Source organism: Chaetodon trifascialis, chromosome 5 (assembly GCF_039877785.1).
Source record: "Chaetodon trifascialis isolate fChaTrf1 chromosome 5, fChaTrf1.hap1, whole genome shotgun sequence".
Taxonomy (NCBI): Eukaryota; Metazoa; Chordata; class Actinopteri; order Chaetodontiformes; family Chaetodontidae; genus Chaetodon; species Chaetodon trifascialis.
In genome coordinates, this window is record NC_092060.1 from 14,854,802 (window position 1) to 14,869,582 (window position 14,781).

At 43.1% G+C, this 14,781-nt stretch overlaps 1 protein-coding gene across 1 annotated transcript; it reads right to left on the reverse strand.

Moving 5' to 3' along the window:
- Positions 1-3,618: 3,618 nt before the first annotated feature.
- LOC139331272 (alpha-1A adrenergic receptor-like) lies at positions 3,619-14,708 on the reverse strand. The gene is made up of 3 exons (XM_070962677.1): positions 14,447-14,708; positions 13,291-14,323; positions 3,619-4,856 (listed from the first exon to the last, which is right to left on the reverse strand). The coding sequence occupies exons 2-3, from the start codon at positions 14,258-14,260 to the stop codon at positions 4,291-4,293; spliced, it is 1,536 nt and encodes a 511-aa protein (XP_070818778.1). The 5' UTR covers positions 14,261-14,323; positions 14,447-14,708; the 3' UTR covers positions 3,619-4,290.
- Between the last annotated feature and the right edge of the window lie 73 nt (positions 14,709-14,781).

Here is a 14,781-nt window from a genome sequence, read left to right on the forward strand (position 1 = left end):
ATATCAACAGTAAGTTCAGTCCCTGCAAAGTGCCTGAGCCAGAGGGCCTTTATTATCTTTTTCTTTGACATTTAAAATCCACACTCCTCCCTGCTGCTGATGCATTGTGGACAGAAAAATGAAGACATTCCTAATTCATTATACACTGAAAGCCATATCAGGTGATTGACATCATTTCTATTATTATTTTTAATCAACTCAGAACACTTAATTAAAGCTGCACTGATCAAATGAATGAGTGTACGATTCTTGCCTGTCATTGTCAAATATTAGTTCAGTTTTATGACAATTAAGTACTGATTTGTTTTTGTTGTTGAGAGAAATACGCTTTCAAGATGAAGCGCAGTGACTTAAAATCTAATTACAACGACTTCTAACATTGACTTGACTTTACTGACAGTTTGTATGCAATAACAAGATTTTGTAATCAGATTAGAGTGAAATATCTTGTAAATAAAATTTGTCATGGTTGATAGTATTTTTAATCTCTGGTGGTATCACTATAATATTTCGCGCATTCCACTTGCATGAGGTTACAGTATTCTCACACACATTACACAGATTAATACTGCATAGTGAACATAAATACACTGAGTATATGGTCAACTCATATAAAATCAAACATATAAAAAAGGCTAAGTTGAGGTGTTCCTCCTCAAATCAGTGTACTCAAGGGTCAAAAGTTCAACATTTTTTCAAATGATTGTGAAATTTCAGAGGCTCTGTAAAGATTTTAAAGAGAAAAACAGAAAGAAAAACAGTACTTGGATGTTTTGTCTGGTTTGAAAAATATGCCTGAACAGATGATCATTAATGTAGTTTTCCCTTAAAAGTAAAGATGAAAGGCAAAATGAAGTGGTTAATGGCAGTTCTTAAAGATCATGCTAATATGCTACAGATGGTGTTGTTATTGTTCTGTTGGGTCTTTAATGATACAGACCAGAACAAATTCTTTTGCTCATGGACACTTATCTGCATCAACTCACGGGAGTGTCATTGGCCTCTTACATCTTTACATTGACTCTCAATGTGCAGCCCTTGAAAAAGTTGCCTGTCAAGTGTGAACACACAAAGAAGGATTGGTAAATTTGGCTTAATATCTAACAATAACAGCAGCAGTGGCAGCAACAAAAACAATAATAATAACTAGTGAAAATGATTAAAGTAATGACAGTGTAATTTGTCCAGGCCAGTGAGGGAAATTAAGTGGTCATTGGACTGATCTATGAATCACTTTACCACTTGTCTTGACTCACTGACAAAATGCATGTAGAGCTTCAGTTCCCATGACAACAAAATGTACATTCTTTGACACTCAAAGAGAAGCCACAAGCTCTATGTTATTATATTACATTTATTTCTATTTTATATTTTAGTTGTTGAAGGAGTGTAGTTAGACCTTTAATCTCTTTTTCATCTTGTAATTTAAGCAGCATATGAGTCAGGTCATTGTCCTTAGCTAGCTTGCTGCCCAACTACGATTTTATAAAAGATGTGAGTAGTAAACTGATCTTAATTATGCAAAATAAGCTCAAATCTGCTATCACAGCATGTCCTTGGGTTCTCATTCACATCCAGTCAAGAAAGAGGTGTAGCAATGTGTATCCTCCCAAGCTCCACCTGCTAGTCCAAATATGGCCAGACTCTAAAGATGACCATGGCTATAATGCCAAACGCAAGGCTTCACATCTGTAGTCCACAAAGTAATGGATGATGTCACAATGTGTTAATGCTTTGTGACTTTGCTGTTTACCAGGACAGAGAGTATAATGAAAGATGCTATCAAATTGCATTGTTGGAAATGTAGGATCCAGTGCTTGAGTTTGATCCACACAAGGGAGTAAACATCAAGATACCTTGCGCATCTGCTGCACTGCTTTCGACCAATCTGTAATATATCTCTCATTGGTGGGCCATATGAGTAACTCACTAATGATTATGGCAAAACAGAATAAAATAACCTGTCCAACAAGGAATTGGCTAACATTATGAGGCTAATCCACGATGCTCATCTTGAAATGGTCTCCAAGGTAACGACAGTATGTGCTTGTCTACAAGAGACTGAGGAGTCCAAACCTGCTCGTATCTGCCTCCCCAAAAGCCCACAGTCTAACATGGCTGCAAATACATGGCGGTAGTTCTTGTTAAATAAGGTATAGAGGAAAGGGTTCACAGATGAGTTAGCATATCCAAGCCACAAGGAGGCCTCCAGGACCAGGGAGCTGACGCTGTAGCCCTTCAGTGGATGGATCACGTTCACACAGAAGGAAGCCAACAGAACAGAAAGACCCCGATAATCAGACCCAGTGTCTTAATAGCCTTCCATTCCTTCTTCGGGGAATATCTTTCCACATGAGTCTGGGCTTGTCTGGTGGAGGCAGTCCTCACAGTGCTCTGGTTCATCTGAAGCTGCCCAGTATGTTGATCGATTGCATGGATCCACCTCCCTTGTCTCTGAGCAGCCCTGAATATTTTCCCATAGGCAAACAACATGAAACTGGTGGGAATGAAGAAGGACATAGCTGAGGTTGCAAAGGCATAGGGGACTTGAAACGAGACCAGACAGGTCTGAGTATCCTGGTGTGCACTGCTGCCTATCACAGCAAAAGGCGACTGAGTGTACACACCAAGGGAGACACAAAGGAATGAGATGACCAGAGGCAGAATCCAGCAGAGAAGCAGCAGCATGGCCACACGTCTGGGAGACATTCGGGCAGGGTAGTGCAGAGGGTCACACACTGCTATGTACCGGTCCAGTGCTATGCAGCTGAGATTGAAAATGGAGGATGTGCAGAAGGTGACATCCAGCAAGAAATGTGCTCGGCAGAAGCAGTGTCCGAAGTGCCAGCTGTCGATGGAACGCACCAAACTAAAAGGCATCACCAACACGGCAAACCAGAAAGTCTGCCACTGCCAGGGAAACCACGAAGGCATTGGTGGGCGTCTGGAGGCTTTGGAAACGTGCGACTACAGCCATGATGAAAAGATTTCCCATGATGGCAAGGATGGGGATGGGTAGGAGCAGGCACAGCTCACCAACTTTAATAGTGGTGCTATGAAATATAGTCGAATCACTGCCATCCTTAGTCAGGCTGTGGTTATCTGAGGTGTCAGTCCCTTGCAGGAAATCATAATGCAGCAGGAAGCAAGCCATCAGCCACTCAAAAGAAATCCATGTGGTTCATCAAGAAGATGCCCTTTCCTTCAGTGCTGATCATGTTAAACCGGTTAATCTAAACGTGTCTCTGTTCCTTCACCATAGAGAGCTGCATGTCCTGTGATGTGTACCAGACTCTGCCTCCTTGTGTGTCTGTGTGCATGCATCCAGTATTGATCCACTGACAAAACAAATCCCATCAGAAGTAAATAATTAACTGGCATGTACTGGGAGTCAGCCGGCCGTGAGGTAAGTGAACAGGTTGGCATATACAGTTAGATGCCTCATGGCTGAGCTGTGATCAAAGGTCCTGGTTATTTGCTCTTTACCTCAGACCGTTACACACCCCAAATTAAATACATTCATTGATTGTCTTTTGACATCAGATCAATATCTATGATCATATATAAAGGTGGAAAGTCTTTTCACATGCAGTAAGTAAAGTTACAGAAAGCGAGTTTGCCTCCAAGCAGCATTTGAGCAACATTCTGTTTATTCATGTATCAATCACATTTTTAATATTGATATTCCGAACTTTTTGAACATCAAACATACAAACAAGATATCTGATCATTGTGCGCACAGCAGATAAACCAGGTTATACTTTATTTCCACAACATACCATGAAGATATCAAGTGACTGCAACAGAAATGTGATTTGTCTTATCACACATTTTACATGAGTCAGGTTCTTTGTCATGTTCAGTCTTTTTACAGGGCAGGCATGGATTTTTAACTGAAGGGCAGTGAAGGGATGGCTGTGTTGGCTATGGTTCTTTTCTGAAAAGGTGTCCCTTTTCCTTTAAATACATTTTTTGTTTAACCAAGATGCATGCACTGGTGTTCCAGTCCCAAAGAGGGTGGCAAACAGTGATTTTTATCTTGAACTTGTTGCTGTTCATTGCCAGAAACCTTCCCTTCTATGTCAACCACAGATACAGTAACATAGACCAAATACATCTGATACAGCAGCATAGTCAATACGACTTACATTGACTACTAATTACAATGACAATCCACTGATGAATGATCAGGGGACCATATACAGTGAATGCAACAAATCTGTAAAACCCTACATCCACATCCACTCCCTATAAGGAAAGAACAAGTCAGGTCTCAGTAAGACTGAGCAGTCACACATTGTCATCAGGCTCGATGCTTTCTTTGTTGATCCCTCCCTTACCTCGATTCTTCCCGAAGGAGAAAGAGAAAATGCCACCAGTTGTCTCCTCATCTGGCACCCCTCCTCTTACCTCCCCTCTCTGAGCTCCCTGCTGGCAGTCTGCGGGGCTGCCGGGCAGCAGGTTGGGTGTAGAGGGAGTTGGGGTGGTGCCCCCCCAGATGTACAATGTTTCCCCTTCAGGGCAAGGTGGGAGACCCTTGCTCAGGTAACTGGGGCTCGGACTGGCTGAGGAAGGCAGGGTACGCTGGCTGCCGTTCAAACAGCCGGAGTTGTGATCCGCTGAGCCTTTGCGTGAGTGTCCAGAGGAGCTGAAGTTGGAGGAACGGTAATTGTATGCCTTCCAGCCAGGACGTTTACGCTGGTGCCACTGGCATCTTAGAATACGAATGAAGGCCAGCTTGAACTCGCGGTTGTAACAGGGATAGATGATGGGGTTCAGGCAGCTGTTGAAGTAGCCCAGCCAGAAGATCACTTTGAAGAGGACATCAGGTGGGCGCAAGTTCACATTAAAAGACCCTTGAAACAGTAGAACAGAGAGAGGAAATGGAGACATTGAATTCAATCATTAGAAGGAAGTGTCTCTACATACAATTCAAATCAATCCCTTAAAGACCCTGGAAACCTCTTTAACAAACACAGTGCTTTCTCCACAAGTTTTAGTCTTTCATGTTGAATGTGTCTCGGCTGTCTTCTCTATGCTCTTTTCACGACTTTGAAATTGGCAGAGCTCAGCGGAAAAAGGTAATGTCATCTGTTTCTGTGTACCAATCACAATTTAGCGACATTTAAATCCAAACAGGGTGACAGTTATGTTGTTGCTTATGTTGCTGGCACTGTCAGTCACATCTGATCAAATGTTGATAGTTGCTTATGTAATCATGAATAATTCATATCAATTAAAGATTTCAAACCAAGTTTTCTTGGACTTTGAAGGAATACTTACAGTTCTGTGCATTAAGTATGAAGTTAGAGCCTGAAGGTGATTAGCTTAGTTTAACATAAAGGCTGAAAGCAGAAACAGCTTTCATGACCAGGCCAAAGTTCAAAATAAACCTACCAGTATCCCTAAAGCTAACACACTAAATCATGTATATTTACCTGCATGCAAGAACTGTACAAATGGGGGAGTTATGAATATTTCCCAAAATGTCAAAACTAGACATAGACATAATCCTTTATCCATACAAGTCTCATGACTTTATTTTATATAGTGGAAATCCACAAGTTTCCAAAGATACCAATCTGTTGGGCAGAATTTTGAGGAAATATGTATCAAATGATGCACCAGGCAAATTTCCATGGATGGAAAGGTCCAGCCATAAAAAACATGGGTAGAGTCTTGTTTGAAAATTTCACTCATGGGAAAGAGATGTTTCTAATTTTAAAGCCACTAAAGGGGGAAAATAACTGATAATCAGGGATGCGCTGATCCAACTTTTTGCCTCCAAATAGCCTGAGTGACCATGCATTACCACGTCTCCTTTTCTCACATACTAAGTTTGTATCTTACTGGTGGGAAGTCATGAGGTCAGGGATTGCTGTGGCATTGAAAAACAGAGTTGCTGGCCCGCTGTGACTGAATGAATGTATCTGAACTTTGAAATGACATTGGTGAAGAAACTGTATTAAGGCAGATTGGTTACATCAAGGCCATGAGACCTGTTTAATCAGGGGTGTTATACATCAAATCACTACTTAAAATACATTTACTGACAGATTTGTCGATCCTCTGTGACTGTGGGTCATGATATCCAGTAGGTGGCAGCATTGATTAAGAATAATACATGATTTTACAGTGAGACTTTGGGTAGTCAGGATGTGAAGCACATTATAGAAAAACCAGAGAGGGCACTCTATTGCACATGTTATTTATCATCAAAGGAAGACCTTCTGCTTCTTTTTCAAAAACCGATGCAAAACCTCTGTCACAGTTCATCTAGTGGACTTTCATGAGAGTACAGAGAATGCAGGATAACCCTGAATTCCCTTTTAGCTGCAAAGAGGAGACATTTTAGGTGAAATGGCAGCTTATTCTCCGAGACGTAATGGAGGTTACACTACCATGGTGTGTGTGCATATGAGTCACTAAGACTCGACTAAGCCTTTTTTTTATTACCACAAATAGATATCTAATGATGGAAATGACAATATTACAACAGATTCTGGAGCAGGTTTATCATGTATGCTAATGAGTGAGTTAAGCCTGTGTTAAACTGCATTAATCAACTCTTGTGGTGCCTTTTGTCCTCTTGTGGCCAAACATAAATAGAGCAGGAATATCTTACAAGCTAATAAGGTTAGAGGGGGAAGCCTGAAGATAAAAACAGGGAATTAATAAATAAGTGTGAGAAAAAAAGACTTAGTGTATTGGTGTGTGTGGGCAGATGTGAGTAAAACTGTTTTTACACAAACCCACATATTATTACAATCCTGGAGAGGCTGAGGATGCACTGTAATCTCACGCTTTCAAGTGTGAAATTACCTCTGGTAAGATATTATAGGTAGACAGACACCTCAGCCTGCTTCTTCATGAATATCAGATCAGCAGCTTTAATAATTCTATTAAGTGCTACCAAGTTTATTATATAGCACATGGCCAAGGGGTGAAATGTATTGTTGACTGCAATGAACAAAAACAGCCAGAAGGGAGTTGTGTCCACTTAATGAGTTGAGAATAATCAAAAACATCCCCCATTGTTTTGGTCCAGTGCCACGAGAGTCTGTGCACGTAGCTGCAAAGACGCATACCTGACATCACAGAAGGTCTATTTCAGTTTAAGTCGTGTTTCTATTTCAGTTTAAGTCGTGTTTCTGTCACTTCAGAGAACATTTCTTTGGCGTGCAGTAATTTCCTAAAAAGTAATGCTAACCCTAAACAATACTTGTCTAAGCCTTACCTCAACCCTAACCTTTACCAAGCCCTAACCTTAACCCAAGTCTTCATCTTTAAATTGAATGTTTAACGTTACAGGGATTTGCTTTTTGTCCCCATAAGGAAGGCTGGCCCTCACAATGCGTGTCAACAGATAGTACCCATAATGTGCACACACAATGCCTCAGGCAGCTCATTAGTCCAGGAGGAAAGTAGGAAATGTCACTTCCAACTTTCATTTAACTTTTGTTTAGGGCTCAGGAGGCTCGTCCACTTATCAGAAGGTCGGTGGTCGATCCACGACACTTCCAGTCTGCCTTGAGCAAGATAATGAATCCCAAATTTCGCCCAAAGGGGTGAGTGTAAATGGGAGAACGTGGCAAGTGTTGTAAAGCCATTCAGGCTCCTGAACGCAGCCATGCAAGCTGTGTGTGTGGGTGTGCATGTGTGCTGAAACCAGAGCATGCTGTCTGAAAGTGTCTTGGCCTCCTGTCCTCTAGCTGAATGGATCTCCTCTCGGTGGCTGGTATTTTCACATGCTATTTTCGCTTTTGAACAGCCACTTAAATGTCTTATATAACCGTGTGCAGAATTAAAACTTTGCAATTATTTCATTCCTCTCTGTCTCTCTCCTTCAATCCCTCTTTGTCTCTCTTTGATAGTAGTTGGTTGCAAATAGCTGCCAGCATCACAAGTGTGACATTTTCTCTTATTCTGGTCCAGCAGATCACAAATATAGAAAACTCAATCAGGGACAGAAACCAGCAGAGCATTTGTAAGGCTTTAACCATCAAATGCTTTGTATTTTTACATGATAAATGACTAAAAAAAAAAGACATCAGTGATTTAAGTTTACTGCATGACGATTCAGTGATTATTTATTGCGTGCCATGAAGTTAATTATCTGTCTCTTTCACAGGCATAAGAACCTGTATGTTTGGGTGAAGCGGGTAAATCATATTCAGTGGCAGAACAGTAGCACAGAGTTAATGTGCAAACCCAGCTTGTGGCTCTCTCATACTCAAATCTCTTTGTATAGTCAATAGTCGATATGCTTGAGGAAAAATATTGCATGTACTGTGAAGCCACATTTCATTTATGAGCCTGTCAGGTGGGCTACAGCTGTACATTTCTCCCATGAAGTGCCCCCTAAAAATCTAGAGGCCTCAACAGAGACCAAAAGGTGGGACGCTGCCTGTGTAGGAAACACGGAAAGAACTGTGTTTGACAACAGACTTCCCCGCAGCCAAATATGGTACATGTTTGTGTGGATGTGGTCCATGTTTGTCCCATGTAGAGTGTTTATGTTGAAAGGCCATAGTATAAACAGCAGAGGATGCGAGGGCTTAACTGGAAGACAATGGCATATAGATAACAGCGGGAGGGATGTTTTTGGTAGTCTCTCCCCTTCTGTTAAGAGAAATGTTTGCACCTCCTTCCTGAGGACAGGCACACGAACACACATCTCACAAAGAAACACAGGAACATCTTAACAAAACAAGGCATCCTGTTATTCTCACTAATTGGAAGAAGCAATGCCTATTCAGTGCCATGTAGAGTACACACACACACACACACACACACACACACACACACACACACACACACACACACACACACACACACACAAATACACACACCCACAATCTACTCTCCAAAAACATGCACATCCTGTTTCATAGCACACCCATAAATATGATGAATATGTCTTAATCAAAAAGGACAGAAGTGTTATTGCCCCTGCAGATTGCTTTCAATGAAATCATTGCATGAAGCTATTTCTGGGAAATTGGGTTGACATCCCAGGGACCCTGACTTTCACCCCCGCTGCCCTGTGGCCCCTCCAGCTCAGCTCTGCCACCTTCTTTCTTCTTCATCGCTTTGACACTTAGCACTCTCATTATTTTTCCCTTTCAAAAACCATTTCAATTACCCCCTGAGCTGCAGGGGCCAGCCAGACCGTGTCGGACTAAAGCATCCACATACATGTGAGATGCACACATGCACACAGACACAGTGTCACCTCCAAAAACACGCATACAGGGAGACAATTGGTTAACAACCCAAAGTGTTGGTTTCTCTCACATATGGGCACACTGCTTGCACCGGTTGCTATTTGTGAGTCCTTCACAGGATATTAGTGCATGCGCTGGGTGTTAAAGAGCCGTGGGACAATGTGTGCAGTGAAATAACACGTATCCCCTGAGGACTGGTGATTTCTCCTCAGTTTGGAGCAGAGTACAAGAGAAAACCGCTCATTGAAACAGCTAAATGTAGATGAGTCCCTCCACCGAATCTTTAGAGTACTCCATATTTTAAAAGTCAAAACCTCTTTCTACACTTCATGACAATGCTTTAATGCTTATAATAGTCCTGTGTTTCCTCATCTTCGTTTTGGTTTGCTGCCGATTAGTCAATTAATTGATTAGTTGATGGACAGGCAATTAATTGGCTAAAGTTTTGATATCAATGAATCAGCGGTGAATCTGCATTTTTAACCACAATTCAACAGCAGTTTCTGTACCGTAACCCTAAAGTCAAAATTGATAAAATATTGGTCATAGTTAGTCATGAGGTCAGGTTAGGACTGCTTGATAACATGAAATTGAAATATTTAAATGTCTTTTGTATGATTCCCATATTTTCCTCCCAGTCAGCATGAAATACATTTCATGTTTGGAAACTTTGTTATTTGGGCTGGAGTTTAGACAGAAAACATACATGCTGCGATGGAGACCTGCTGGTGGGACAGGTGCAGTTTGAAAGGTGACAATGAGGGTCGATTTAAACACACAGTTGTTATCAAAGATTAAACTGCAAAGCATAGAAGATCTGTAAACACCTTAGTGCAACTTTGGCTGCTTTCATAGGTTCTGGCCCCTTGAAGAGCCTTTTTTGGTCAATTTCTGGACTAATCTCTTGATTATTCCGGTGCACTTAAGACTTTATGGTGTTATCTATTATTTCTTCATAATGTAATAAAAGAATGCGTTATGGAATGACTTTAAATTTAGCTATGTCTCCCTTACTGACAAACATGCAAAGCTAGACAGGTCAGTGAGTGTGTGTGAAATTTTGGGCTGCTTTTTGTCCAAGGAAGCTTGCCTGGAATAACACTAACTTAAAAGCTTTGATGTAATGTTTATAATCTTGAAGTCTGTATACCTTACTTTGCTCCAAGTTAAAGGCGTAAAAGGAGACACTGAAATCGAATGACTCAAACTGGACTGGTAGCTGCATGTTTGCCATTTATGTACAAAAAAACAAAAAACAAAACAAAACAAGGTCTTTATATGTATTTGAATAGGTTAGATCAGGAAGGAGAGGTCACATATTTCTTTAAGCTCCATATGTTCTCAGGCCGAGACTTCAGAGGTCAGAGGTCACAGTGGCTGCTGCTGGCGGCCTCCAGCCTCAGTTTCATCTTTCCAAGATTTTTAAATGCACTGTTTTTTAATTTCCCCCGCTAGGGATCTCTCAGTCAAATAGCGAAGGGGTTTGATGACATGGTGAAGTAGCATGGTATCTTGGGAGTTGTTGTCTTCATTAAACAACCACTACTGCAGATGAAAATTAATAATCGTTCTCCATCTCAAGGGAGCAATAAAAACAATAGTAAACAGCAGAATGGTTTTAGCTAGTTGGCTGACTTCCCTCCTCGCTCCCTGACATATCATGAGGAAGTTATAGCAACTAGAGGGGGTAAAGGAGATGCGACGCCATTGACAGGCGACTGAATGAAATTCACTGTTGCCTTGAATAAAATTTTGGATTTCTCTGGATTTGAACATTGATGGAGATGTTTGGGATCCTGCAAGTCCACAACTCAACAATATATCGCATAGAGTAGCTGTAGTCATTTTTAGAAATTACTATGTAGAAAAGCTCCATATTGTACCTTTTTTAAAAATCTGAGGTGATACAGGAGGGAGAGGCAGCTGCAGCCACACCAATGCAATCACTCAACACACACATGAACTTACTTTCATACGTGTCCATAAACACACAGACATTTTCAGCACTCCTCCACACGCACACATAAACAATACACTTGTCACACTTGCCACCAGCATGCACACACCGCCAACCATAAACCCCCACATTCGTTACATATCAGTGACCGTGTGCAGAGGAAGGAGCAGGGTAATAACAAGTGTGAGACAGGAAATCCCACTCTGTGGGTGGAGGCTAATGAATGCTCAGGGAGCAACACCAGGAGAGCGCCGCTGCCCTTTTAGACTTAAAGTATTTAAGTTCAGACGAGAGTCACACAAGAAAGCAGAGGCACAAACTTAAATTGAAAAACAACAACGTCTCCCACAAATCTCCTTTTGGAAACCGAGGATGCTCTGATGTTGAAGAGAGCAGTTTCAGTGTGCTGCATTGACACTGTGGATATAGTAGATGGCAGAAGGCAGCTGCACTTGTTTATAGACTTTCCTTTCATGCATCTCTGAGGCCAGTTAACAAATAGCACGAAATAAGGTTGTGTGGTGCTTTGTCACTATGGATCAGTATGCTACACCAGAGACTGTACAGACAGACATACCCTCTGGGGTTTCTTGGCACTTTGTTGATTAGTGTTACATAAACAGGCCCCTCCTGAGCCTCAAATCCCCCTCTATCTGCTTTCTGAAGCCACCCAGATCTGGAAATCAGAACTTTGGAAAATCACATTTGCAGTGTGCATTTGGTATCTAAGAATGCCTCAAGGCAAAATAATCCTCACTATGTGACCCCGCATAGTGATCCTGCCCCAGGTTGTAGTGTGTGTGTGTGTGTGTGTGTGTGTGTGTGTGTGTGTGTGTGTGTGTGTGTGTGTGTGTGTGTGTGTGTGTGTGTGTGTGTGTGTGTGTGTGTGTGTGTGTGTGTGTGTGTGTGTGTCACTGTGAGTATGTAATTAGCTTCAGCTTGAAGCCAGGGGCATAAACACCTTCCCATATGACCACAGTAAATGTATACACACACAGGCACATGCTGACAGACGAACACACACACACACACACACACACACACACACACACACACACACACACACACACACACACACACACACACACACACACACACATAACATAACCCACAGTGCTATAAGGAATCAATACAGGCAAATGACCATTTAAAATACAGCAGCCATGCTTGTAGTTCAGACTCAATCATTAAGGCTTAATGTTGTCTTAACCTCCTCCCCACAACACAGCCTGTGGCGTGAGCACTTCACCACAGAATATATTGTTTAATTTCCTCTGCAGTTTTTTAAATAAGCACAACAGCGGGGCCTTGAATGCTTGCCAGTGTCAGTGGTATCAGGGAGCTCCGGCAGGCCCCACAGGCCCCTGAATAAACTGACCAGAGCAGAAAGAGGCCATAGTCTTCACTTGGCACGCTCGAGGAGTGTATTTGTTGCACCAAGAGACTCAGGGGATAATGCAGAGATAGCACTAATAATGTTTGGAAGAGCTTGAGAAGAATTCCTTCTCAGTCTCTTACAAGCATATTTTATCCCTCACAGGTCCTGAATTCAGAGACTGTAACAGAGTGCAGCTTTGGCGAAGCAGAGTGAAAGGTGCTGAATTGGAACAGTTTTTATAGTTGGTCCAAACTTTCAGTCATGAAATATGATACACACTAACTTAAGTACATAGAGAGAGGGTGCGAAGTGAGAGAAATCAAATAGATCTACTCCCACTGTGCCACACAGGCCTACTGAAGGCTGCAATAATACAGTTGGTGTTATTTTTTCATTCCTGCAGTACAGAAGAACTACAACATACTGAAGCCTACTCATAAGTTTGGTGACAGTGCAGAGCATTAAATGCTTCCCAGGAGACCCCTATTGCCAGCTATAGATGTGATTTACAAGCCTGCAGCAGCCTTTAGCTGTCTAGTTTCTAACTTTCCACACCTAGACGGCTGTAACTTCTTCTCTGCAAGTCTCATTAGCTAATTGAATATCATGAAGCTTTTAGTGGGCTGTGAGGAGAAGGGGAGGGGGATAGCATTTTTGTAAAGGGCCAAACATAAATATCCTTCATGGCAGTGAAACACACCACAATATGAACGAGCTCTTCAACCTACCTATGGGTAAAGCGAGAAAGAAGGGCAGCCAGCAAAGCGTAAACATGCCGACCACAACTCCCAAAGTTTTTGCTGCTTTCTTCTCCCGGGAGAATTTCAGAAGTTTCACCGTGAGGGAACTTCTGGCTTGGTGTGCGCGGCCCTTGCCGGTGCCTGAATTGCCGGACTCCTCCTGCACCTGTGAACCCTTGTGGATCCTGAGGGTCAGCTCACTGGAGTTCATCCTCTCGCGCATAACACCGGCTTCCAGGTTCTTAGTTGTCCGTTTGGCGACTATGTACACCCGGCAGTACATGGCCAGAATAACGACGAGAGGGATGTAAAAGGAACCGAGGGAGGAGAAGAGCGCGTAAAACGGCTCCTCGGTGATCGGGCAAACGGTGTCGTCCGGCGATGGCGGCTGCTTCCACCCGAACAGAGGTCCGATGGAGATGACCACCGACAGCGCCCACACCCCCAGCATGGCCAGCAGAGCCCGCTTCTCTGTCACAATGCCCGGGTACTGCAGCGGGTGGCTCACTCCGATGTAGCGGTCGATGGATATTACGCACAGGCTCATGATGGACGCCGTGCAGCACAACACATCCACCGCCGCCCAGATGTCACAGAAGATCCTGCCAAACACCCAGTAGTCTAGGATCTCCAGGGTGGCGGACACTGGCAGCACCGTGGTGCTCAGCAGCAGGTCGGCGATGGCCAGGTTGATGATGAAGTAGTTCGTCGGGGTGCGCAGGTGCCTGTTGCACACCACCGAGAGGATGACGAGGATGTTGCCCGCGATGGCGAACACGATGAAAGCCCCCAGGACCAAGCCGAGCGGGATGGCTCGGGTGAGGTCCACTTCGCTAGGCTCCGTGTGGTTTCCCCCGGAGCTGTTTGTAAAGTTAACCTGGGAGTGTCCCAGAGTCCCATCGAGGTCCGAGGAACCATTTTTCCACAAGTTTGTGACATTGTCAGTGCTCAGACTCATTTTGACTTTTGAAGTCCTCCATAGCAGATTTCAGATCAGTTGTAGCTGTAACTCACGGAAGAGCTTCACAAAAAACAACAACAAAAAATAAATAAATAAATGAACGGTGTGAACGGCCTAAGTCTGCATGGTTTAATTGCGTCTTTGCTGTTGCTCTCCAAATCAGCGCTGAGAAAGACCGCTCACCGTGCAGCCGTGCAGTCCCCATGCAGTCCTTCTCCCTCCACTCTCCTCTGGCTCAGTGGAGAAGTGAGGGGGGCAGCAGTCATCTCCTGCCTCCTCTGCGCCACACACAGCTCTGATATGCACTGACCAGACATACCTAAACACGAGCCTATGAAGCGCGCATCATTACCCGAGGAGCCGTGACTCCACAGGACACGCGCAACGTACACGAACATCATTTTACGCAACTATGCGGGATGGAGTAGATTTGCACGTTTGGTGAGAAGCGCCTCTTTGGTGTGTTTTACTTTCTTTTTCCACTGTGGGAGGGTGCTTAACTGGACAATTACAAGTGT